This window comes from Oncorhynchus gorbuscha, unplaced genomic scaffold, assembly GCF_021184085.1.
Source record: "Oncorhynchus gorbuscha isolate QuinsamMale2020 ecotype Even-year unplaced genomic scaffold, OgorEven_v1.0 Un_scaffold_646, whole genome shotgun sequence".
NCBI lineage: Eukaryota > Metazoa > Chordata > Actinopteri > Salmoniformes > Salmonidae > Oncorhynchus > Oncorhynchus gorbuscha.
In genome coordinates this window covers 323,550-349,447 of record NW_025745752.1, presented here as the reverse complement: position 1 = coordinate 349,447, position 25,898 = coordinate 323,550, and the positions used below count along the sequence as shown (strand labels likewise).

The 25,898-nt window shown below is 45.1% G+C and overlaps 4 protein-coding genes across 4 annotated transcripts in view; 3 read left to right on the top strand and 1 right to left on the bottom strand.

Annotated features, from left to right (window-relative positions):
- The window catches only part of cpo (carboxypeptidase O), a 3,069-nt gene extending 748 nt beyond the window's left edge, over positions 1 to 2,321 (top strand). The window contains exons 3-9 of the mRNA XM_046335082.1: positions 1 to 28; positions 308 to 412; positions 518 to 634; positions 915 to 1,008; positions 1,250 to 1,452; positions 1,562 to 1,646; positions 1,785 to 2,321. The exon at positions 1 to 28 is cut by the window's left edge and continues 74 nt beyond it. Coding sequence (XP_046191038.1) covers positions 1 to 28; positions 308 to 412; positions 518 to 634; positions 915 to 1,008; positions 1,250 to 1,452; positions 1,562 to 1,646; positions 1,785 to 2,050 — 898 coding nt within the window. The 3' untranslated portion in view covers positions 2,051 to 2,321. The remainder of the gene's footprint in view (positions 29 to 307; positions 413 to 517; positions 635 to 914; positions 1,009 to 1,249; positions 1,453 to 1,561; positions 1,647 to 1,784) is intronic.
- A 2,914-nt stretch (positions 2,322 to 5,235) lies between these two features.
- On the top strand, positions 5,236 to 8,356 carry LOC124019673 (carboxypeptidase O-like). Its single transcript, XM_046335083.1, has 9 exons — positions 5,236 to 5,415; positions 5,602 to 5,668; positions 5,805 to 5,906; positions 6,085 to 6,189; positions 6,587 to 6,703; positions 6,984 to 7,077; positions 7,319 to 7,521; positions 7,641 to 7,725; positions 7,887 to 8,356. Exons 1-9 carry the CDS (start codon positions 5,336 to 5,338, stop codon positions 8,150 to 8,152), a joined length of 1,119 nt encoding a protein of 372 aa, XP_046191039.1. The 5' UTR covers positions 5,236 to 5,335; the 3' UTR covers positions 8,153 to 8,356.
- nudt15 (nudix (nucleoside diphosphate linked moiety X)-type motif 15) lies at positions 8,241 to 9,439 on the bottom strand. Its single transcript, XM_046335084.1, has 3 exons — positions 9,119 to 9,439; positions 8,833 to 9,029; positions 8,241 to 8,686 (listed from the first exon to the last, which is right to left on the bottom strand). Exons 1-3 carry the CDS (start codon positions 9,271 to 9,273, stop codon positions 8,583 to 8,585), a joined length of 456 nt encoding a protein of 151 aa, XP_046191040.1. The 5' UTR covers positions 9,274 to 9,439; the 3' UTR covers positions 8,241 to 8,582.
- Positions 9,440 to 11,003: 1,564 nt separating this feature from the next.
- On the top strand, positions 11,004 to 24,615 carry kpnb3 (karyopherin (importin) beta 3). The gene is given in 25 exon segments (XM_046335073.1): positions 11,004 to 11,185; positions 13,057 to 13,137; positions 14,295 to 14,487; positions 14,662 to 14,764; positions 14,929 to 15,025; positions 15,177 to 15,281; positions 15,476 to 15,719; positions 16,181 to 16,268; positions 16,812 to 16,918; positions 17,086 to 17,210; positions 17,512 to 17,601; positions 17,801 to 17,974; positions 18,432 to 18,591; positions 18,594 to 18,649; positions 18,821 to 18,904; positions 19,765 to 19,897; positions 20,107 to 20,228; positions 20,481 to 20,577; positions 20,719 to 20,891; positions 21,019 to 21,186; positions 21,494 to 21,616; positions 21,876 to 22,095; positions 22,453 to 22,681; positions 22,920 to 23,061; positions 23,276 to 24,615. Coding segments are annotated over 25 exon segments (3,279 nt in total). The 5' UTR covers positions 11,004 to 11,107; the 3' UTR covers positions 23,363 to 24,615.
- Positions 24,616 to 25,898: the final 1,283 nt, after the last annotated feature.

Sequence of the window (25,898 nt, the reverse complement as noted above, 5' to 3'; positions counted from 1 at the left end):
TGAGAGGAGGAACATCACCTTACTGAAGGTTCTTCACCTCTCTCTCTCTCTCTCTCTCTCTCTCTCTCTCTCTCTCTCTCTCTCTCTCTCTCTCTCTCTCTCTCTCTCTCTCTCTCTCTCTCTCTCTCTCTCTATTTTGCTCTCTAGCTCTCAACAGACAATAGATGTCTCCTGGGAGACAAACAAGGGAGATGATGGCCACAACTCAGTTACTGAAAGATATAGAGCTTAGATGTACTTATCTCCTATTGGTTGTTGTGTTGCAGATTTTAGATGTACTTATCTCCTATTGGTTGTTGTGTTGCAGATTGGTCTGAGTTCTACTGTGAGGAAAAAGGCTATCTGGATGGACTGTGGGATCCACGCCAGAGAATGGATCGCTCCTGCTTTCTGCCAGTACTTTGTCAGAGAGGTGTGTGTGTCCATTACAGTGAAACATATCCATGTTTCTGTCAGGACTGTGTCTAGGGGTGTGAGTACCAATCATGGAAACCCCCTCATTGATTTCTACCAACAGATCCTGAGAACGTACAAAACCGACACCAAGGTGAATGAGATGATGAAAAATCTGGATTTCTACATCACACCAGTCCTAAACGTAGATGGCTACATCTACTCTTGGCATAATGAAAGCGTAAGTACTGATTAATGCTACTTCAGACCAGCTTTGACACATTCTGGGAAACTACTGGAAATATGACAAATTGTGTCTTTAATTGCGTCACATCTCTGCCAGGTGTTATCAGTACAGTACATAGTTCACAATAGACCTAGACATGCTGGTACAATATATGAGTAGACCTTACAAGTAACAAGAGCGCCATATATTGGCTTGGATGACACATTATAACAGAAATATTATTGATGACAGTATTATCATTCCAGTTAGTGACTAGTGGTTCTTATTTCTGTAGACTCGACTGTGGAGGAAGTCCAGATCTCCAGGAACAGGAGGCTGTACCTGCTATGGAACAGATCTCAATCGTAACTTCTACGCTAACTGGGGCAGTGAGTATGGTTCTTACTCTAAACCACACTCACTCACACACACCAGGGTTGGGGTCAATTCCATTTCAATTCCATTGAATTCAGATAGTACACTGAAATTCCAATTCTCAATGCTTTTCAATGAGGAACATTTGGAATTTGGTTTACTTCCTGAATTGACTGGAACTGAGATGGAATTGACCCCAACCCCAACCCCGACACACACACATCCTAACTGTGTTTTCCTCTCCTGTCTGTGCAGTGGTTGGTGTCTCGACAGACTGCTGCTCTGAGACCTACTGCGGCACCAAGGCTCTCTCTGAGTCTGAGGCCTGGGCCGTCACAGACATGTTGGGGAAAATTAGGGAAGATATTCTGGCTTTCCTCACCATTCACTCCTATGGCCAGCTAATCCTGGTGCCCTACGGACATCCCAACATCTCAGCACCCAACTACGATGAGCTGGTATGCCTGTTCCACACACAAGTAGACCAGCGTTTTTCAATTCTGCTTTTGGAGACGCACAGGGGTGCAATTTCTTTGACCCTAATAACGTATGTCTCTGTGTTGCCAGATGGAGGTGGGTCTGGGAGCAGCCATGGCTATAAAGGCTGTCCATGGGATGGACTACACTGTAGGCACCTCACCTGATGTGTTGTGTAAGTAGTGAGACTAAGAGGATACTATGACTTCTAAGTGGCTATAGTTACATGAATATCCTGTGCACTGTTTACAATTCAACAAATTTTATTGTGTTTCTCTATTATTACAACCACTGGCCTATACTCTGTCTCCAGATCCCAACTCGGGATCGTCTCGTGACTTCGCCAGGCTGATCGGCATCCCGTTGTCTTTCACCTTTGAGCTGAGGGACAAGGGCGAACACGGCTTCAAGCTCCCAGAGGACCAGATCCAGCCCACCTGTGAGGAGGCCTACGCTGGAGCACACCACATCATCACCTACACACACGACAAGGCCTTCTACAGCTATGCTGCCACCGTCACGGCAACACTGTGGACCACACTGCTGGCAGCCTGGGTCTCTGGCGCCATCTTGCTGTAGACTGGGAGGACTGCAGGAGTCAGGCCAGGAGATGGTGGCAGTTTATCAGTATATTCAGAAATGAGACTTTGGACAAAGTGATAAACTGTCAGATAGACTATATAATCTGTTCAATCACTTATTTTATCAACTGTGCTTTGTTATTTGTTTCTCTACAATTCTGCTGTAAAATATAACGGTCGTTAAAAGTGACAAAACACAAACACGTTTGTACAGTAGTATATTTTGAATGAACATTTCCGTGATATAAATATACTCAACTGCTATGTAATGCTGTCGTAACGTCCTGCTTCTGTTATCGAGCCCCACGAGTTCAGTGAAGGTCCAGTTCTACATTAGATCAACCTCTGCTCCGGATGAAAGATTTGACTGTTTAACTTGTTCAGATCCAACAGCACCATTCTGTCCAGTTGCTTTCACCTCTGTCAGGTTTCTAGTGTTTATTGTCACGTGCACAAGTACAGTGGAATGTCTTTCTTGTGTGCTCGTTCCCAACAATGCGCTAATCAATATCAGTAGTACTATCATTTGTTTGTATAAAAAAGTAAAGTAGAACAAAAACCCACTGTTCCTGGGTAGCAGAAGGTTACGTTGACCCCCTCTCCCCTGTTCCTGGGTAGCAGAAGGTTACGTTGACCCCCTCTCCTCTGTTCCTGGGTAGCAGAAGGTTACGTTGACCCCCTCTCCCCTGTTCCTCTCCCCTGTTCCTGGGTAGCAGAAGGTTACGTTGACCCCCTCTCCTCTGTTCCTGGGTAGCAGAAGGTTACGTTGACCCCCTCTCCCCTGTTCCTGGGTAGCAGAAGGTTACGTTGACCCCCTCTCCCCTGTTCCTGGGTAGCAGAAGGTTACGTTGACCCCCTCTCCCCTGTTCCTGGGTAGCAGAAGGTTACGTTGACCCCCTCTCCCCTGTCCATGTGTAGCTGAGGACCATTAAAGGCTGTGCTTGGTCAATCTGTTGTCTGCATTGGCCGTGCAGTATTTAGGGTGACACAGCCTCTGCAGAAGTCAGGGCTTTCATACTTATTGCACTTCGCAGAGCTGTTGTGAGGGAAGTTGTCAAGGAAGTGAGCTTGTGTTCATACAGGACCTCCCGCCCCCACCTACTGTAAACCAATCATGTTAATGCAGAGCTATATGAAGCTATACAGAGCTATACGGACCCTTCCGCATCATTACACAATTTGGGAGGTGCACAGTGATGTGGTACAGAGCTCAATTTGGCTTCTGTTCAGTTTATTTTATTTTATTAATTCGACCATTTAAAAAAACAAGCACACATAAAACTTAAAAAGCCATACATGCACTTGAGTAAAATCATGGAGGATGACACAATAAAGTCTGGGACTTATTTCCATTGTGGTCCTCTTGAGACAAGATGGCTAGACAACATTGAACACAGTTAAACACAGTGTGGCATTGAGATAATAAAACATAAAAACAAAGAAGAAGAACATCTATCTCATCATTGTCGTTTCATCATAGAGTTTATTCATATGAGCACAGAAGACATATTTTTACTTTATTTTTAAAGCTGCCCAGAGAGGACGTCGTTTTTGTGGGCAGAGGCAACTCATTCCATTCTGAGGCTCCCATATACAAGAAAGTACCTTTCCCAGCATTACTCCTGAACCTCTAGAAGCGCACATCAGCAACACCTGATCTGGTGCTGTGATTATGTGCATGCCTAACACGAGGAATTAATCACTTAGATATCTGGGAGCAGGACCATAAATACTCCTGTAAACCAAACTGAGTCTAATCTGGAACACCTCAGCCTCAACAAGCAGACCCATAAATACTCCTGTAAAACAAACTGAGTCTAATCTGGAACACCTCAGCCTCAACAGGCAGACCCATAAATACTCCTGTAAACCAAACTGAGTCTAATCTGGAACACCTCAGCCTCAACAAGCAGACCCATAAATACTCCTGTACACCAAACTGAGTCTAATCTGGAACACCTCAGCCTCAACAGGCAGACCCATAAATACTCCTGTAAACCAAACTGAGTCTAATCTGGAACACCTCAGCCTCAACAAGCAGACCCATAAATACTCCTGTAAACCAAACTGAGTCTAATCTGGAACACCTCAGCCTCAACAGGCAGACCCATAAAGACTCCTGTAAACCAAACCCAGTCTAATCTGGAACACCTCAGCCTCAACAGGCAGACCCATAAATACTCCTGTAAACCAAACCCAGTCTAATCTGGAACACCTCAGCCTCAACAGGCAGAACCATAAATACTCCTGTAAACCAAACCGAGTCTAATATGGAACACCTCAGCCTCAACAGCCAGAACCATAAATACTCCTGTAAACCAAACCCAGTCTAATCTGGAACACCTCAGCCTCAACAGGCAGACCCATAAATACTCCTGTAAACCAAACCGAGTCTAATCTGGAACACCTCAGCCTCAACAGGCAGAACCATAAATACTCCTGTAAACCAAACCGAGTCTAATTTGGAACACCTCAGCCTCAACTGGCAGAACTATAAATACTCCTGTAAACCAAACCCAGTCTAATCTGGAACACCTCAGCCTCAACTGGCAGAACTATAAAGACTCCTGTAAACCAAACCGAGTCTAATCTGGAACACCTCAGCCTCAACAGGCAGAACCATCAATACTCCTGTAAACCAAACCCAGTCTAATCTGGAACACCTCAGCCTCAACAGGCAGCCAGTTTAGTTCCTGAAAGCAGCTCCTGCCTATCGGAGTATGTGAACTCACCTTCAATACCACCCTGATCAGCTTATTCTGGTCTATCTGGAGCTTCCCCTTCAAAAGCTTAGATAAGCCCCCAAACCAGGAAGTACTAGCGCGGTCAAAATGGCATTGAGTGAGGGCAGTGGCTAGCACTTTCACCGAGTCCTTATCAACATGCCTCCAGATCCGCCGCAATTTCCATCACACCCTCAATATGGAACTTACTAACATTCTTTCGGATCAAGCATAAATAGTCTTTTAGTGCATCTGGGATAATCACAGTCGTCAGACTAGTGAGTTCTTCTGATCAAGGTAAAGGTGTGGCTTTACATATTTATTTTATTACCACTAGATCAGCGCCATTCTATCTTTCTGTTCTCTTTCTTGTAATGACATAACAGAGATAACAGAGATAACAGTTTCTTACATCATGTCTTTATCTAGATGTGGGGCTGCACATGTCTTCATCTAGATGAGGACTTGTATAAAGTCCTCTCCCTGCTGCCCAGGGGACTGATTTGATTTGACACAGTGAGTTGTGAGACCTGTTAGTAAAGCAGAGAGGGACATTGTTGATGATGATGCTGGGTCTGGGCTCTGTTGGATTGGTTCTGTTATCTCTGGCTGTCCAGAGTGGACATGGAGCCCAGGACAGGTGAGTCTGGGAGGGATACTGTAACTCTACTACGGTTAGTCTCCTATGGAGGATGACTTAACAAGTCAGACTAACAGGAATTTTATTAAAGATTCATACATCGGTAGCTGATTTACAACCAATTTATAACCACCAAACCAAGATGTATTCGTTTGATGTGCATAGAGTATGTGTGTCAATGTACAGTGCTGTCTGGAGTAGAGAGGAGACCACTGAGAGGAATTACTACACCAGGTACCACAATATGTCAGAGGTGAGAGAGAATACACACACACACACACACACACACACACACACACACACACACACACACACACACACACACACACACACACACAAAGAATGACTGAGTCCTCCCTGCATAGAGACTCTGGTACCTCTCCCTATAGATTACAGCATGGATGGCGCAGATGAAGAGGGAAAACCCAGATGTTGTGTCCTCCATGGTCTACGGTCAAACCTATGAGAGGAGGAACATCACCTTACTGAAGGTTCTTCACCTCTCTCTCTCTGCATTCACTGTCGTCAGCATGCCTGGCCCTGGCTAGGTCAGTCTTACAGGGAAATCACTAAGTAGCTTTCATCACTAGTGTTCTTCTGCTTTGACTAGACCCAAGAGGCCAATGTCTGCAGCTCAATGGAGATCTCCTGTTGGTTGTTATGTTGCAGATTAGTCTGCGTTCTACTGAGAGAAAGAAGGCTATCTGGATGGACTGTGGGATCCACGCCAGAGAATGGATCACTCCCGCTTTCTGCCAGTACTTCGTTAAAGAGGTGTGGACGTGTTTAACTATTCTTGTGGGGACCAGAAGTAAACGAAACAAGAATAGTAAACAAACAAAAATGTTACCAACTGAGGAGATGCTGTTGGTCCCCATGAGGTCATATGCTATTTCTAGGGGGTTAAGGTTAGAATTAGTGTTAGAATTAGGTTTAGGTGCCAGGGTTACTTTTTGGATTAGGAGCTAGGGTTAGGTTTAAGGTAAGGTTTTTGGGTTAAGGTAAGAGTACGGGTTGCGAGTTAGGCAAAATAGGATTTTGAATGGGACTGAATTGTGTCCCCCCACAAGGTTAGCTGTACAAAACATTGTGTGTGTGTGTGTACTATCATAGAAATGAAAGAGCATGAAGCAGTACTGGTGAGAATCTCCTCCTTGATTTCTACCAACAGATCCTGAGAACGTACAAAACCGACACCAAGGTGAATGAGATGATGAAAAATCTGGATTTCTACATCACACCAGTCCTAAACGTAGATGGCTACATCTACTCTTGGCATAATGAAAGCGTAAGTACTGATTAATGCTACTTCAGACCAGCTTTGACACATTCTGTCAAACTACTGGAAATATGACAAATTGTGTCTTTAATTGCGTCACATCTCTGCCAGGTGTTATCAGTACAGTACATAGTTCACAATAGACCTAGACATGCTGGTACAATATATGAGTAGACCTTACAAGTAACAAGAGCGCCATCTATTGGCTTGGATGACATATTGTAACATAAATATTATTGATGACAGTATTATCATTCCAGTTAGTGACTAGTGGTTCTTATTTCTGTAGACTCGACTGTGGAGGAAGTCCAGATCTCCAGGAACAGGAGGCTGTACCTGCTATGGAACAGACCTCAATCGTAACTTCTACGCTAACTGGGGCAGTGAGTATGGTTCTTACTCTAAACCACACTCACTCACACACACCAGGGTTGGGGTCAATTCCATTTCAATTCCACTGAATTCAGATAGTACACTGAAATTCCAATTCTCAATGCTTTTCAATGAGGAACATTTGGAATTTGGTTTACTTCCTGAATTGACTGGAACTGAGATGGAATTGACCCCAACCCCAACCCTGACACACACACATCCTAACTGTGTTTTCCTCTCCTTTCTGTGCAGTGGTTGGTGTCTCAACAGACTGCTGCAATCTGTTCTACTGCGGTACCAAGGCTCTCTCTGAGTCTGAGGCCTGGGCCGTCACAGACATGTTGGGGAAAATGAGAGAAGATATTCTGGCTTTCCTCACCATCCACTCCTATGGCCAGCAGCTCCTGGTGCCCTACGGACATCCCAACATCTCAGCACCCAACCATGATGAGCTGGTACGCCCGCCCCCCAAAATAAGTTGTGTTGTAATAGACCAGTGTTTTAAAATGGGGATCAACGGGGGTGTACGTGTTTTCTGACCATATTAACCTGCAGTATGTCTCTGTGTTGCCAGATGGAGGTGGGTCTGGGAGCAGCCAAGGCTATAAAGGCTGTCCATGGGATGGACTACACTGTAGGCACCTCACCTGATATCCTGTGTAAGTAAGGCTGAGGGAAGACAACAAGTCACCAAACACTGAAGTGAGCAATGCCTGGTTAATCCCATTTTATCAAGACCCACATCTATACTCGGGCACATGGCAATCCAATGGGAAGAGACTATACAACTACTGGCCTATAAAACTCTCTCTGTCTCCAGATCCCTTCTCGGGTTCGTCTCAGGACTTTGCCAGGCTGATCGGCATCCCGTTGTCTTTCACCTTTGAGCTGAGGGACAAGGGCGAACACGGCTTCGAGCTCCCAGAGGACCAGATCCAGCCCACCTGTGAGGAGGCCTACGCCGGAGCACACCACATCATCACCTACACACACGACAAGGCCTTCTACAGCTATGCTGCCACCGTCACGGCAACACTGTGGACCACACTACTGGCAGCCTGGGTCTCTGGCGCCATCTTGCTGTAGACTGGGAGGACTGCAGGAGTCAGATGAGACACTTATTTTGTCAAGTGTGGTATGTTACTTGTGTCTTTAAAACTCTACTGTAAAACTGTTAAATTATCATCTACTTCTTATGTTACTTTTAATATTGACAAAACACATACAGGTTATTTGTAGTAGTGTGCTTTGCATTAACATTTCATTTAAATAAATACACTCAAACCGTAATGATTTGTTGTCATAACTTCCTTCTGTTAGATCCATGAGCTGTCCCTTCATAAGTCCAGCAACCGTTGCCATGTTTACCCAACCAAAGGTGCTAATCAACATTAGTTCAACCGTTACCATGTATACCCAACTGCCTGACTTGATTAGGTCCTACAAAGCAGTTCTAATGGATTCTTCTATCCCTGTGCTTCGCCCCTCTCTTCTCTGTTTCTGGGTAGCTGCAGTGTTATGTGGTGTTGAACGGCTGGAAGCCCTGTTGTCTCAGGCAGGCCAGAGGCAGGAAGAGTTGGTCCTCTTGAGGAAATTGGTCCCACCGTGTCCATGTCCAACCTGGGACAGACAGAGAGGCAAAAATATCTACATAAACTCAGATAGAAATCATTAACTTACCAGTGTAGTAAATAGTGCAGGCCAAATACAGTAATACCATTGGAATTCATGGGAACCTAGAAGACTGGGATAGCCAGGTTTCTCACCTTCATTTTTCTCTGGTTCGAGATTGACTGGCTCTGCTGGGTAGCTCCTGTCCACTTCTCCTTGCATGATGATGGTGATGTAGTGGTACTGCTCATCGAGCTTGATGGAGTTCACCACGGATGCGAACCTGACTTCTTTCAGGCGCACTCCTGCCTCTTCCATCACCTCCCTGTGTGCGCATTCTTCCCAGGTCTCTCTTCAAATGAAAAATACAACTATTGGTCAACATTAATATGAAATTAATATCACACACTTGTTTACATTAAGAAATACTTAGCTACTCACCCAAATTCTAGATGACCGCCAGGTAGCTGATACGTTCCTTTGCCCATTGCACTTTTTCGCTTCCCAACGAGGACGCAGCTGGAATGAGCTGAATCTGTGACCAGAACCCCGACTCCGACACCAGGGCGCTGGAGGGGTCTGCAGTTTTGTGTCATCTCGTCAAATCAGACCACGGTAATTCAGTTAGTAAAACTATAAGCAAATAGCTCTACTATAAACACATGCAATGGCATATGCTCTTCTATCGTTTCAGGCAACTTCACCACGCACAGCTCCTCCTCCGCAACGAACGGAACGGAACTAGCCAGGTTGACACGTGAATATCACTTCCGGTACATTTATTTTTGTTATTTGGGTAGCTTAGAAATGTAGATACATTGAACAATGCAGATGGAAATATTTATAAGCAAACGTGTATGCTATGATTCCCTATCTATAACCGTCCCTTTATTGCCCTGATGTGATATTACATCAAAATGTTATTTTGGAATAGTGTAGCCAGAGATAGTTTATTATAGTTTTAGTAGTAGCCTACAACAGTGGACTGGACAAAAATGGAACCACAGATTGTTGGCTGCTTTTGCATCAGTCACATTTGTCAGAGCAAGCTAACCCATTTTAGGCGGCCGCCGGCTAACAGAAACTGCATAGCCTTGCCAACTATGTCAACAATGAAACAGTCTCACATTCATTTTTTTCTGAATTGATGGCAACATAAACACATCGCCTTATTAGGCTACACACAGTATGTTAATACTGTTATGTATTTTGGTGTGGCTGATAATACTTGCTTGCTGTTCACTCGTTTTGACTAAAAGGGAAACGGTTTGTCAGAATTGACCAGAAGGGGATTTTCGTAGTAGGTTAGGAGAATTTACGCAGCAAGTCAGGATCATTAACGTAACGTGTTATAAAAATAATACAATACGAATTTGTTCTTAACTGACTTGCCTAGTTGCCTAGTTAAAAATAAGAACTAGGCTAAGGTTCTGAAATGTTTAAGGTTAGCTAAAATCAGTGGTGTAAAGTACTTAAGTAAAATTACTTTAAAATACGAGTTAATTAAGTCGTTTTTTGGGGTATCTGTACTTTACTATTTATGACAACTTTTACTTCACTACATTCCTAAAGAAAAGTATGTACTTTTTACTCCATACATTTTCCCTGACACCCAAAAGTACTCGTTACATTTTGAAGCGGGACTGAAATGGTCCAATTCACGCACTTATCAAGAGAACATCCCTTGGTTTGTTTCTGAATGTCTGAGTGTTGGGAGTCTGCCCCTGGCTATCCGTAAATAAATACAAAACACGAACAATTGTGCCAACTAATTTGTTTAATATAAGACATTTGAAATGATTTACACTTTTACTTTTGATACTTTAGTACATTTCTGAAATTACATTTACTTTTGATACTTAAGTATATTTCAAACCAAATACTTTTTTCTGGGTGACTATCACTTTAACTTGAGTAATTTCCTATTAAGGTATCTTTAATTTGACTCAATAATGAAAACTGCGTACATTTTCCACCACTGGCTAAAATGCAAAAGAAACATCCACTTTTGTCGTCAATTTCACGTAAACTGTATCCTCTCCCGGCGCAACCCTGTTCACTGCGCTCAAATACTTTCTATCTGCTATTTTCCCACAATGTGTTAATTTCCCGCGCTTTTGTAATATTTTGTAATGACATCATCGAAATAACGAGAGAAACGCCCATTTAATTCTACAGGCGGGTGTGCCGAGAAAATTCACCAATCGCTTCGTGGTTGGATTTTCACTGTCCAATAAGAAGAACACATATACCAAACACCTATCATCTACGTTTATCCCAATATATCTAACCAATCTACGGAGGGTAGCATTGATAATAGAGGCCAATCAGGACCTGGGGTGTTTTGTGTCCGGTGCAAGGGGTCGCAACGTCTGCCGGCTTTCCTTTCCGCGGTCTCTCTTGGCTGAGCGTTTTCTGGATCTCACTGCAATGGCGGAGCAGCAGCAGTTCTACATCTTGCTGGGCAACCTGATGAGCCCTGACAACGACATCAGGAAACAGTCCGAGGTAAAGCTCTCAAAATATACTGTCTAGGTCGATAAGCACCGCGCTGAGGCTACTCGCTCGAGTTAACCAATTTGCGATTAGCACAGCCCACGTGTGAAGCCGAAATGGACTAGTCTACGGCTTAGCAGCTAACGTTAACTAGTTGGCTAAGAATGTAGCATGTGGAAATTGCACAATTCATTTATCCATGAAACTTCGTTAGTAAGCAAGTCATTAAGGCTTCGTCAACGATTTTAAAAGGCCCTTCTCTATCTATAACTGACCTTAGCTAACACTACAGTCGTGCTCATTTACAGTCGTGCTCAGCTAACGTTCATTAGCTAGTTAGCAAGTTAGAGACACACATTGATATGCACATCACCACTTCGGTTACAGTAGCTACTAACGTTACTAGTTTAACTAGCTATGTTTTAGGTAGTTAAATATTTTGGTTCCTCACCCGAAGACTTGAGAAATCGACCTCAGTAACGTTATCTAAAGCAACGTTTAATCGACAACGTAAAATTGTCAAGGGCCCTGGTCGGAAATGTAGCTAACGTTAGCTAGTTAGCCAGCTATGTTGCAATACATTTAGAGTCCGAAGCTACAAACTACTGTCTCGCTTACTCCCTATGCCATGTCAGCTGGTGTGATGATGCGTAACTTTAGTTATAAGATGGCTAACAAACTAGTTCGTTTTACATTCGTTACGTCCGCTAAATAATCTACATGTATAAGAGCTTAGTCTGTCCGGACCTGTGGGCTTTTTGTTTCAGGTACGATGTGTCGCAACTAGGTCGGTATCTAACGCGATAGCAAGCTATCTTGGTAAATATACAGATCATATGAGCACGTCTGTATTAGCATGCGTGTAATCCACACATCTACCTGGTCAGCTGTGTCACTAGTTGGTAATCTTTATGGATAGCCTGGTCTCAGTTTCTGAAACTCTAGCTACCAGGATTAGCAGCTAACGTTAATGATCTTGTTTTCCCACTGACTAGACATACTTATCCGTGTTCAAACCGAGATTGGGATCCGTAGCGCATTGTTATGGACGGTCTCTTCATCAGGGCTTTGAGTTTCACTTGAATCTTATCGCACTCATCCCCCACTAGCGGTCAGCACTTTCCTTTATGAAAGACAATGAGTGTCTGCCGATGGTTAAGCTCATCGGAATCCTTTAGTCACACAGAGAGAACGTCATGGAGATCAGGATTATATCTACCAACCTACTGGACAGCAGGGATAGAATAAAACGAGTTTAGATTCAATGAGTCCATTTTAAATGTCGTTGGTCAATGCTATGGGCATTGTAATCTACTGTGAAGATACTCAGAGCTAGATGTAGTCACACTCATTAACCTAACACTATATATAGCACCAATAAATCCAAACTGTCCTGTGGTGGGCTTATGTGCTCTTATTTGCTGACCCTGTCAAGGTTCCGGGTGCAGAGACTAAAAGATTAGATGCCACCTATGAACCAGAACTAATTCAGTGTTTCCCCCATTAGTTTATTTTTTATGTTTAGCAGCAGTGATGGAGTTAGCAGGAATCTTGAAGAGGTGGGGTGTGTCCTGGGGCATACATCCACATTGTTGGAGAGAGAATGTGCAGTGGCAGTCACAATTTGCACCCCCCAATGTCACCAAGCATCCAGCAACAGCCATAGTGTTAATAACCAGATGTCAGACAGCTGCCGCATTAGACAAACTAATGAGTGGCTTCTAGTTAAAATGACAACTCGTATTAGTCTAACTTTGCCCCAAGGATGATTTTCATAACCCTGAATTTCACACTGACCCCCACGCACCTCTGTTATCAGGGCAATGGCTTTCAGGAGAACACGTGAATGCTTCCTCTAACTGATGCATTCTCTCTCTTTGCAGGAAGCGTATGACACCATCCCCGGTCAGACAAAGATCACATTTTTGCTGCAGGCCATCCGAGATGCAGCCTGCGCCGAAGAGGTTTGTTACATTTGAGTCATTTGGTAGACTCTCTTAACCAAAGCTACTTACAGGAGCAATTGGGGTCAAGTGCCTTGCGAAAGAGCACATCGGCATATTTTTCTCCTTGTTTGCTCAGGGATTTGCTCCAGCGACCTTTCGGTTACTGGCCCAACTGCTAGGCTACCTGCTGCCCATGGTTGACTCTTAAAGATTAATAATTTCTCTGAGGGGGAGAATGAGCTCATGTAAACAAGTCTTGGAAGGAAATTTAGTCACAAGACAAAGCCGTGTCACAGTACTTCTGTAGCAAATTCTTATTGTGTAATACCGTTGTCGTGCAGCATCCATTCTATCCTAGGAATCCTGTAGTCATTTCATCTTCTGGAAGTAGTCCTTTTGCATTGCATCAGCTCAAATACCTTGTTTTTATGCTCACCAACCTGCACAGTAATAGTGTAATAACACATGGCTATTGTCACGTCACTTTGGTCATGCTGCCTCCTTGGACGTTGCTGACAAATGCCAGATCTTACAACTCCTGGATAGGTATTTCGCCTGGGATTACCCCACAATAGCAATCTGGTGCCTGACAGCATAGTCGATGTGGCACGTAACCATGGGTCGACGCATGCAGCGTCTGAGCAGGGGAACATGACCAGTGAGTCGTCCTCTTGACATTTATTCAGATGAGGGTGTGATTGCTGAGCAGCATCTGTTAGCTCTTCTGCGTCACAAATGGCACCCTATTCCCTATATTGCGCACTACTTTTGAAGATGGGCCCTGGTTAAAAGTAGTGCACTGGATGGGCTAGGCGGCCTGGCCCTCCATGTCCCTCTCTCGCGTGACAGTATTTATAGAGTGGTGAAACGGGAGCAGGACAGGGAACTCGCCCGGGAACCGCAGACCTCTGCTGCCTACTTGACATGTTTAGATCTTTGTTTCAGAGAGCTAGGCTTTGCTCAGGGGGATGTCATGTATGTTGAGACGAATTGTTTTGCTTTTCCAATTGTCCCTTTCGGACATCTACATGTCAGGGTTAAGGACTGGTTGCCAAGGAAGACTTACGGCACACCTTTGACCGACTGAAACGGTGGACTTTAATTGTGTTAAACTTTGATCAAATGGAGGCATTGACCTCTGGTGTAACCATGAAATGTGCCCCCCAACCCCCCAGGTCAAGACTATGGCGGCGGTGCTGCTGCGTCGGCTGCTGTCGTCCTCCTTCGAGGAGATCTACCCCGGCCTGACGGTGGACATGCAGACGGCCATCAAGACAGAGCTGGTCACCAGCATCCAGACAGAGGCCTCGCCCAACATTCGCAAGAAGGTCGCCGACATCGCTGCAGAGCTCTGCCGCAACCTCCTAGGTTGGTTAGGGGACAGCTGAGGGGGATCTGCAGTTGACCTCTTGGTCCATGCATAACCATGGTGGTTTTGACTATGAAACACTTTGGCTGTGTCCCCTTGTGGGGTGATATGGACAGGCTCCTTCAGCTCAGTCTGGTATACTACATTCTCTTGTCTTTACATGGTTCCTCTAGATGATGATGGAAACAACCAGTGGCCAGAGCTGCTCAAGTTCCTGTTTGACTCGGTCAACTCTGACAACGTTGGCCTGAGAGAGGCCGCCCTGCATATATTCTGGTGAGAAATCCAACCCAATACCCCCCAAGACTTCATGATTTATTCTGAAAACAAAGTATTAATGACTACTTGTTGTTCTGTGTTCTTGTACGATGACGTGAGTATAGCTTAAGCTTTGCATATGCAGCCTTTGGCATAACTCCCACTATGGTCTTTCTCTGTAGGAACTTCCCAGGTATCTTTGGCAACCAGCAGCAGCACTACATGGATGTGATCAAGAGGATGCTGGTCCAGTGTATGCAGGACCAGGAGAACCCGCAGGTGAGTGTGCCAAACTCCTAACTCTGCAGACATGTTTTCAGCTTTCAAAGTCACACCAGCTCCTGGAAGGATAACTCAAGTCTGGTATAAACTATTGTCACCCGAACTGGTAGTGTCATTGTCTCCCTTATTCCTCTCCCCCTCCCCGTAGATCCGTACCCTAGCTGCCCGCGCTGCAGCCTCCTTCGTCTTGTCCAACGAGGGCAACACTGCCCTGCTGAAGCACTTCTCTGACCTGCTGCCAGGCATCTTGCAGGTGAGACAGGCCCCCACGTCTGCTCCGGGGAAGTTAGCTTCTTCCAGTCAAATCACAGATGTACCCTTACATGTTGTCTGTTAGCGGTTTTAATAATGAATCCTTCTCAGATGAATCTCTAGATGTGATGTGCTCTTCTATTGTATCTTTACCCGTTCTGCTGGTTTTAACGATCCCTCTCGGTCTCTGGTAAGGCGGTGAATGAGTCGTGTTACCAGGGAGATGACTCTGTGCTGAAGTCTCTGGTTGAGATCGCTGACACGGCCCCCAAGTACCTGCGCCCCAACCTGGAGGCCACCCTGCAGCTCAGCCTGAAGCTGTGTGCTGACACCACCCTGACCAACATGCAGAGGCAGCTGGCCCTGGAGGTTATCGTCACGCTGTCCGAGACTGCCGCCGCTATGCTGAGGAAACACACCGCCATCGTGGCATCCAGCGGTGAGTGATGGTCAAACCGCCCCTGTCTCGTCACCCCAGTCTGCTGTCCGAGGTGTACTGATTCACTCAGATGTATTTTTGTAAGGGATGGCAGGAAGTACATTTTCTCTCATGCCAGTGGAGATGCAGTCAGTCTGTTCTCTTCAGAGGTAAACTGGGTGCAGCTAAAGGAAATGTGTCTAAATCAACTCACTGCCGTGTGCTGTAGCACTTCAAAGTGCTATTTCAGTCTGACTCCTTTTGACTGCAGGCTAAAAATGCAACCGACTAGCTGTTTGAACAGTTTTTCATTTGAGGGTTTCAGCAGCAGAATCTAGCATTTAGTTTGGAGGTTTGTCACTATTGGGTTTAGTCCAAATGTAGGAAAGTATTTGTAGTTTGCTGTTGACTAAGTGTTCACCATTGTTTGTCCTCAGTGGTCACAGTAAAGTGATGTATTGGTGTGGTGGTTGTCTGTGCAGTTCCCCAGATGCTGGCTATGATGGTGGATCTGGAGGAAGACGAGGAGTGGTCTATGGCTGATGAGCTGGAGGACGATGACTTTGACAGGTACAGCCTAGCTACTACAGAAATGTAATGAATAGAACGGCCGTCCCCATTCAAGTCAATGATGGGTGGTCTGGTGGCCAGTGCAAGTCTACTCTTAGAGGAGCTAAGCAGGAAGTGTACCATCAATCTGTGCTGTGGTTTGGTTCAACTCAACTGTCATTGCAACAAATGCATACCATTGCATGAGCAATTAGCATAATTTTAATAAACATTCTATAATACCATAAATGATTGCATCACAATACCAGGCAGCCATTGCAAATGTACCTTAAGTTTACCAGTCAAATTTCTAGGGTTAGTTTCCAAGCCTGTTCTATTCATTCCATCTCTATGCCAGCTACATAACATGCACACAATCTTCAACTGGTACAGCCTAAACCTGTATTTCCTGCACTGCTGATGAGGCATACTGCAAAAATGGTTATAGCGTGTACAAAAGGTTCAAAGGTGATTGATTGAAGGCATAATCTGACCATGGTAATGTAGGATGGGGTTGTTAACTTGTTGTTGTTCACTTGTTGTATTTTTGTGTGGGTTTCACAGCAATGCAGTTGCAGGAGAGAGCGCTCTGGACAGAATGGCCTGTGGGCTGGGAGGAAAGATGGTGCTGCCCATGATCAAACAGCACATCATGACTATGTTGCAGAACCGTACGTCTTATCTTTGGTTTCAAACACTTCTACTACATCTGTCATATCCAGAACCACTCTCTTGGACGTTGTCTCGGTCATGAGGATCATGTACCATAGGGTGGCAGGTATGACCCAGCTGTGATGTTACCTAGCAACACGTCAGTAACTGTATGTTTGTGTGTCAGCTGACTGGAAGTACCGCCACGCCGGCCTCATGGCGCTGTCGGCCATCGGGGAGGGCTGCCACCAACAGATGGAGGCCATCCTCAACGAGATCGTCAGCTTCCTGCTACTGTTCTGTCAGGACCCTGTGAGTTCATTCAACCAATCAAATGCCTTCATATATAATATACGTGCCATCTAGCAGACGCTTTGATCCAAAGTGACTTAGTCATGCGTGCGTAACTTAAGTATGGGTGGTCGCAGGAATCAAACCCACTATCATGGCGTTGCAGGAAAACCCTGCTGTACCAACTGGGCTACAGTCTGTAAAGACCTTTTACATCAACAGTTGTCACAAAGTACTTTTTAATTCAGTGGAATCTGTTTCACGTTGAAGTTGTGGTTTCTCCCTGATGTGATTTGTTGTTGACCATTTGTCTCTTTTCCAGCACCCCAGAGTCCGTTATGCTGCATGCAACGCCATCGGACAGATGGCCACCGATTTCGCCCCCACCTTCCAAAAGAAATTCCACGATAAGGTATAATGGATTTTTCCACATGACTTGTTGAACTGGATTTTGAGGACACATTGTTTTCCATTGGCAGTTTTACCACCTCTTGTAAAGAAAGTGCCCATGTCAAACAGGGTCTTAAACCTGCACAGCTTATCAAACTCATCACTGATGCAAATTTATATTCATGTCAGCTGACCTTTGACCCTGTGCCCTCTCCCACCAGGTGATCTCTGCCCTACTGCAGACCATGGAGGACCAGACCAACCCCCGTGTCCAGGCCCACGCTGCCGCGGCCCTCATCAACTTCACTGAGGACTGTCCCAAGTCCCTCCTGATCCCCTATCTGGACAGCTTGGTCCAGCACCTACATGTCATCATGGTGGCCAAACTACAGGAGGTATGTCTGTCTGTCAATGTGTGCTGTTTTTCTGTCTTAGTGTGTGTATTAAAAACATTTCAACCCACAAGGTATTTATTTCTCTGCGACAGTCCTCTATGGTTTAGCAGTAAGACCTTTTGGGAGATTAAAAGTCTGTTCTCCACCACGGGTTTCTCTCACTGTAGGAATCTGTTACTTAATGTCAGACTACATTTACAATCTATTTATTTGATGTCATCGGAGGCGTTTCAGCTTTGAGTGTTACAATCTGTTTAGGGGAAAAATACCAATCTTTGTTGATTTGTACATTATCCATCTAATCTGTTTTGCAGCACAAACCCTTATCAGACATAGGTCTTTGTTAATGGGCCTTGGTAGGTCATGATCAATGACCATGTTAACTTGTGGATGCTTTAAGCCACTGAATTACTCATCTAGGCAATAAGCTAATGAAGCCCTCTGTCCACCGTCCCAGCTGATCCAGAAGGGTACCAAGCTGGTTCTGGAGCAGGTGGTGACGTCCATAGCGTCTGTGGCGGACACGGCCGAGGAGAAGTTTGTTCCCTACTACGACCTGTTCATGCCCTCCCTCAAACATATCGTGGAGAACGCTGTGCAGAAGGAGCTGCGGCTGCTCCGGGGAAGACCATCGAGTGCATCAGCCTCATCGGCCTGGCTGTCGGCAAGGACAAGGTACACACTGCTTTGTCTACCAGGTGTTCAGTACATGTTTCTTATGCAAGAGGATTTGTCACACACAAAGAATTGCATACATGCTCAATGCCTGTACTTTCAGTGTTATTTCCTCTCCATTTTGTATTTGTCTGTTTGGTGAAACGTTGACTGATTGGCCTTCTGTCTCAGTTCATGCCTGATGCGTCAGCTGTGATGCAGCTTCTGCTGAAGACCCAGACAGACTTCAATGACCTGGAGGACGACGACCCACAGGTATGTTTACAGATGTGTTGTCTAGAATGGATATGATTATCCATCAGAACGGGGGACTGTTGTCTGCTCTAATTGTTGCATTTCTATCTGCATTGTTTTGGGAACTGAACTGCTGGGTTACGTAGAAAACACTGTAGTGAAATGTTTTGCAACTGAAATCGCAAATCTGTTATTGGACATGGTCTGGTAGTGCCTCATTGTTCCTGTTCACTTTTTTACTCTAATTTATTTAGTAAATATTGTCTTAAATCTCCAAAAAGTCAGTTTAGTTGGTGCGCTTGACTCAATAATTCACCTGTTTACCTGATTCAAAATCCATACAAAGGAATCCCAAAAGTTACCAATAAAATTAATAGAACTCTTTCTAAAGACATCTAGTGGAAGCCCTAGGAACTGCAATCTGGGAGGTATCCTTTTGATTTTCTCATAAACAAGCATTTGAATGGGCAGACGCCAACAAAATCTGGATGGATTCTCGGTTTTTCAGCTGCCATATCAGTTCTCTTATACTCAGACATTATTTTAACAGTTTTTAAACTTCAGAGTTTATGCAATACTACCAATTATATGCATATCCCAGCTTCTGGGCCTGAATTACATTTACATTTAAGTCATTTAGCAGACGCTCTTATCCAGAGCGACTTACAAATTGGTGCATTCACCTTATGACATCCGAATAACAAGCTATTTACTTTGGGCATGTCAACCACCCGAATACTGCCCCCGACCCTCAAGAAGTTAACTGTTTTGTTGGTTAAGGACTTGTAGGTAAGGTTGTATTTGACTCATGTGACAAATAAAATGTTATTTCAAACCGTTTTCTCCATACTGAACGAACCCCTGGTTGTCTGTTCCCTCAGATCTCCTACATGATCTCAGCCTGGGCCAGGATGTGTAAGATCCTGGGGAAAGAGTTCCAGCAGTACCTACCTGTGGTCATGGGGCCCCTAATGAAGACTGCCTCTATCAAGCCAGAGGTGGCCCTCCTGGACAGTAAGTTCTACGCTGGTTGGATGTTGGGATTGATTTTGGTATCCACAGTAGACTCCTATAGAACATTGCAGGCTTCCCATAGTCACTATAGAATCTCAATTATTGAAGTCAAAACCTGATGGAAATGCAATTCAACTGGCTTGCTTTGCTTGTGTGAAGGGTAGTGTCCTGTGGCTAACTAAGCCTTTTCTCCTGGCTTCCCTCCCCAGCCCAGGACATGGAGAACATGTCAGAGGATGATGGATGGGAGTTTGTGAACCTGGGAGACCAGCAGAGCTTCGGCATCAAGACAGCCGGGCTGGAAGAGAAGGCCACCGCCTGCCAGATGCTGGTGAGACTGGGCGAGGGGCAGTGCTGCTCACACGCCAATAGAACTTCATTTAAACATTGCCTCCGTATTGCTTTAGATTTGGAGTCATTTCCAGTTTAGGGATTAGATGAATTTCCTTTTTCATCCTGGACATTACCTGAACTCTGCTCTCAGGCTAGCCCTGTCTCCTTCCCAAGACTAAGAATAAGCTGTCTTGTATTTTAATAAACTCAGCAGGTCTTCTTTCTAAAAGCCTGTCTCTGTGTTCTCCAGGTGTGCTATGCCAAAGAGTTGAAGGAAGGGTTTGTAGAGTACACAGAACAGGTGGTCAAGCTGATGGTTCCTCTGCTCAAGTTCTACTTCCACGATGATATCCTTTTAATGGGAGCGCTCACTACATGTTGAACGTCATGCGTTTTTTGAAGACTGTTGTTGTCTGGGCTGTCTGGCAGGTCTCTGAATGGGACTGTTGTCGTCCACTGTGGTTGGTCCTTGACTGTCCTGTCTGTACGTGTGCGGGTGGCAGCAGCGGAGTCCATGCCCCTGCTGCTGGAGTGTGCGCGGGTACGAGGCCCAGACTACCTCACACAGATGTGGCACTTCATGTGCGACGCCCTCATCAAGGCCATTGGCACAGAGCCAGACTCTGATGTCCTATCAGAAATCATGCATTCATTTGCCAAGGTAGCCCCCCCCATCCCACCTGCTCTGATTATATTGTCTGTAGCTTTTCCACACAAATTAATCTAATGAATTTTAAATTGTAATTAATTTATGATGTGGAGAGATGCTGACTGTGGTTGCCCTCCAGTGTATTGAGTTAATGGGAGAGGGCTGCCTGAACAATGAGCACTTTGAAGAGCTGGGAGGGATCCTGAAGGGGAAGCTGGAGGAACACTTTAAGAACCAGGAGTTGAGACAGGCCAAACGACAGGATGAGGACTACGACGAGGGCATGGAGGAAACTTTACAAGACGAGGTGAGCGTTCCTCACGACGGACCTTCTGGGCATTTTAATGACTTGTTAGATGCAAGGTCATGTGGCTGGTGTTAAATATTCAAGTTTACAGCAATAGTGACTGCACTGATGTGAGCCATGTCAAGTTTGTACTGTCCAATAGCAGTGTTTGTGTTTACACCTGCTTTTTCTAAGTGTTTATTCAGCTCTAGAATGAATCAACATATTTCAGCCTTGTCTTGCATGATGCGTTTCTGCATGAACCAACTGTTCTGTTCCCATTTCCCTGGCAGTGTTTCCTACCATGTGATTGTTGTGTTTTCTGCAGGATGAAAACGATGTGTACATACTGACCAAAGTGTCAGACATTTTGCACTCTGTGTTCAGCAGCTACAAGGAACAAGTGCTGCCGTGGTTTGAGCAGCTTCTACAGCTCATCGTACAGCTCGTGGTGAGGATTGTTCAATCACTCACTCCAACGGACAGACGTTAACATGGTCCTTGGTCATGTTCATTAGGGCACACCGTGACAAAACCTAGTGGAAAACTAGAATTTCTTGTCTTCACTGTTTGTCAGTTTTCTATTTGGTGCCTAATGAACATGTCCATGTATGTGGGGTCACATTGGTGTGCCAAACATGTAGTTTTTAATCAACAGAAACTTGCTGTTGTTACAGGGCTGACCTTTGACCTCTTGCTGTTGTCTCCAGTGTCCTAGCAGGCCGTGGGCAGACAGGCAGTGGGGTCTGTGCATCTTTGACGACGTGGTTGAGCACTGCAGCCCCTCTTCCTTTAAATACGCGGAACTCTTCCTGCGGGCCATGGCCCTGTCGCTGTGTGACACCAGCCCTGAAGTGAGACAAGCTGCAGCCTACGGCGTAGGAGTCATGGCTCAGTACGGAGGAGAGAACTACCGACCCTTCTGCACCGGTACCTGACACAATCAGGGTCATGTTATCTATCCAGCTAGTGCCATCAAAGTATTCACACCCCTTAACTTGTTACACTTTTAGTTACAAGGTGGGATTGAAGTTGATTGCACTTTATTTTTACACAACAAAATTTGGGAATAAGTGGAGTTGACTACTTTCCAAAGGCCCTCTGTATTTATCTAGGAATATGTATCTAACTTGATTACATTGAACCTAGTCAGTGGGCAAATCATGATTTAGACTTGCTCACTTGGCTACAGCCCACTATGGATAGCCTGCTTGTTGCACTGTTGACATGCATCCCATGACATTTATGTCTCTGCCCTCTCCTGACTCTGGTTCTCCTCTTCTCCAGAGGCACTGCCCACGCTGTTGGGTGTGATCCAGTCTCCAGACTCCAAGGTCAAGGAGAATGTCAACGCCACAGAGAACTGCATCTCAGCCGTGGGCAAGGTCATGAGATTCAGGCCTGAGTGTGCCAATGTCAACGAGATCCTTCCCCATTGGCTCTCCTGGCTGCCACTCAACGAAGACAAGGAGGAAGCTGTGCACACCTTTGACTTCCTTTGTGACCTTATTGAAAGGTGGGGGACTGACTTTAATATTACTGATTTGGTTTGTGTTCATTAGGCTCCAAATGGCTGGAAACTGACAAACGGGGAGTGGTCTAATGCAACTTGGCCAATAAAACATTTATTTAGTGTTCTGTTGCTTAGCTTTTAGACGTTTTACATTGTCGCCTAATGAACATGACCCAAGTGTTGCAGCTGATATGTCTATGGTATGGATGTTCTCTTTGTTAATGCATTTTCCTTCCAACAGCAACAATCCTATTGTCCTCGGACCAGACAATGCAAATCTTCCCAAGATATTCCAGATCATCGCTGAAGGGGTCGCCAACGAGTCGGTCAAGAGTGAGGATGCATGCAGCAAGAGATTGGCAAATGTCATCCGCCAAGTACAGGTGAGGGAATGCTCTACTTGCCGGGGTTAGTTTGTTCAATCTAGGAACTTCTGCTTTTTGAGCCAAGCATTGAGGAATACTGAATATTGGCGTAAACCAAACAGAGGTTCATTTGAAACGCCTTGTCAGTGTCCCACATTGACATGTCCTAGGTCTAGTAGTCAGTAGTCAGTCAGCAGTTTCTTCATCTAAAAGCTTGTCTTCCCCCCCCCAGGGTTCTGGAGGACTGTGGACCCAGTGTGTTACGATGCTGAATGAGACTCAACAGAAGGCCATCCAGGACCTCCTCAACACTGCTTGAGAAGCCTTATCCCCTTTGTTGGAAAACAACAAGACCATGTTTAAACATCTAGCTCCTGGATCTCCTCCTTCCTAGATCACCATCTCCCTCCCCATCTCCTTTTCCATCTCTGATCTGTAGCGTGTGTGGACTTCACTGCAGCCTCCTGCTGTCCCCCTCCCTATCCAGTCAGTCTCCCCTGCACTCTACTAACTGTGGGGACCAGGTTGATTTGTCTGAGGGACTGTCAATAAGACCCTGCCCCCTCCAGAGGATGACCCCTCCCCTTTAAGTCACTAATGTGTTAACGCCCCCTGGAGTGGTCTATACCCTCTTCTTCCTGAATCCTGACGGTTGGAGCGTTGTTGGCCTCACTTCCACAAAGGGTAAACAAATGAACACAAGTATTAATTCAGTTTCTTCTCCATCCTGTTAAACTGTTCAGAATCATCTGGTCTTTTGATGAAATTGACTTAACCCTTTCCACGACAAGTTTAACTGGTGTAGTTGTGCTCTGGAACCATGTGAAAATGTCATGTTTATCCAGCTGTAATAAACTCCTAGAAGTATCAGACTTGGTAGGACCCAGCTGCTGTATGAGGAGTGTTGACTAGAGGACTGGGGAATGGAAGAGGAGTGTGTACATGTCAAGGGGTGACCACTTCCTGCCTCTGAATTTTTTTGTTTTTTTTGTTTAGGCTTTTTGTTTCTCTTTCTGACAGAGCCGCACGGTGGCACCTGGAGGACACGGCCTCTGTATGCCGTTGGCTCACTGATCTGAATCTGTCTATTCTCAAGACTAACAGCATGTGTCAGTGGCTAACTCAAGCTCTCCTTTAATAAATGAGTGAGAAGAAATCATGATTGTCTGTCTAGGAGATTTAAAACAAACCCTTTATAGGTGTTATTTTCCTTTCCCTGAAACCCTGTATAAATGTAGGTTTGTTTTTCATGAAGGTTTACACCAATTGAATGAAGTTGGTTTAGGATTAAGTGTCTTAGCCACAATGTGCTGGGTTATAGACATGTAGACGCATGGAATAGACGTAATGTGTGCATCCATCCTCAGCTAACATTTGGTTTAGAACCTTAGCACCCCTGCAGATATTTGGTGGATGTCAACAATACATTTCAGATTGGCAGAATTCGTCATAATGCATTAATGTAATGCATGGGTTGTCACTTTCACTGCAATGTAGGTTTATTATACATTATTGAAATAAGGAAAGTTGATTTTACCCTGAACAAAAAATAAACCACATGCAACAGTTAAATTTGACAGAGTTCAGTTCCTATCAGTCAATTGAAATAAATTGGGCCTTAATCTGGATTTCACACCCCTGGGAATATAGATATGCGTCTAGTCAGATACCTCAATACCTTTTTAAAATGTATGTGCGTGGATCAGAATACCAGTCTGTATCTGGTGTGACTACTTGTCTCATGCAGCACGACACCGCTCCTTCGCGTGGAATGTTGTCACACTTCAATGGTTGTGCGAAGTTTCTGGCTATTGGCGCGAACTGGAACACGCTGTCGTACACATCGATCCAGAGCATCTGAAACATGTTCAATGGGTGATATGTCTGAGTATGCATGCCATGGCAGAACTGACACAGCTTCCAGGAATTGCTTCCAGATCCTTGAGACATGGGGCAGTGCAATATCATGCTGAAACATTAGGTGATGGCAATGGGCCTCATCACAGTATATTTTTGCTTTCAAATTACCATCGACAAAATGCATTTGAGTTTGTCTGTAGCTTATGCCAGTAATGGATGTGAAACTGGTGGCTAGTTGGCAGTGCGCGATAAATAGCGTTTCAATCCGTGATGTCACTTGCTCTGAGTAGCAAAAGCCAAGGCTCTGCAAGGGAGGAGCGATGGGTAACAGTTAGGTGTCAATTGATGTGTGCAGAGGGTCCCTGGTTCGCGCCTGGATATGTGCGAGGGTACGGTCCAAAGTTATGTTACACCTGCCCATATAACCCCAAAGCCTCCATGGGGCACCTGAACAGAGTGGCCATCAAAGATGAACATTTGCATGACAACAAGACCCCGAGCACGTAGAAGTTTTGTGGAGAGATTCTTCAGTTGTGCAAACCCGCAGTTTCATCGGGTGTCTGGTCTCAGACGATCTGCAGGTGAAGAAGCCGGTTAAGGAAGTCTTGGCCTGGCGTGGTTACACTTCTGCTGTGCTGGAGGTGGCTTATGGTAGAGAAATTAGCATTCAATAATTGTATTTATTTTACCTTTATTTAACTAGGCAAGTCAGTTAACAAATTCTTATTTTCAATGAAGGCCTAGGAACAGTGGGTTAACTGCCTGTTCAGGGGCAGAACAACAGATTTGTACCTTGTTAGCTCGGGGATTTGAACTTGCAACCTTTCGGTTTCTAGTCCAACACTCTAACCACTAGGCTACATGGGTTTGCTCCTACCTATCTTTCTGATTTGGTCCTGCTGTACATACCTACACGTACGCTACGGTCACAAGACGCAGGCCTCACAATTGCCCCTAGAATTTCTAAGCAAACAGCTGGAGGCAGGGCTTTCTCC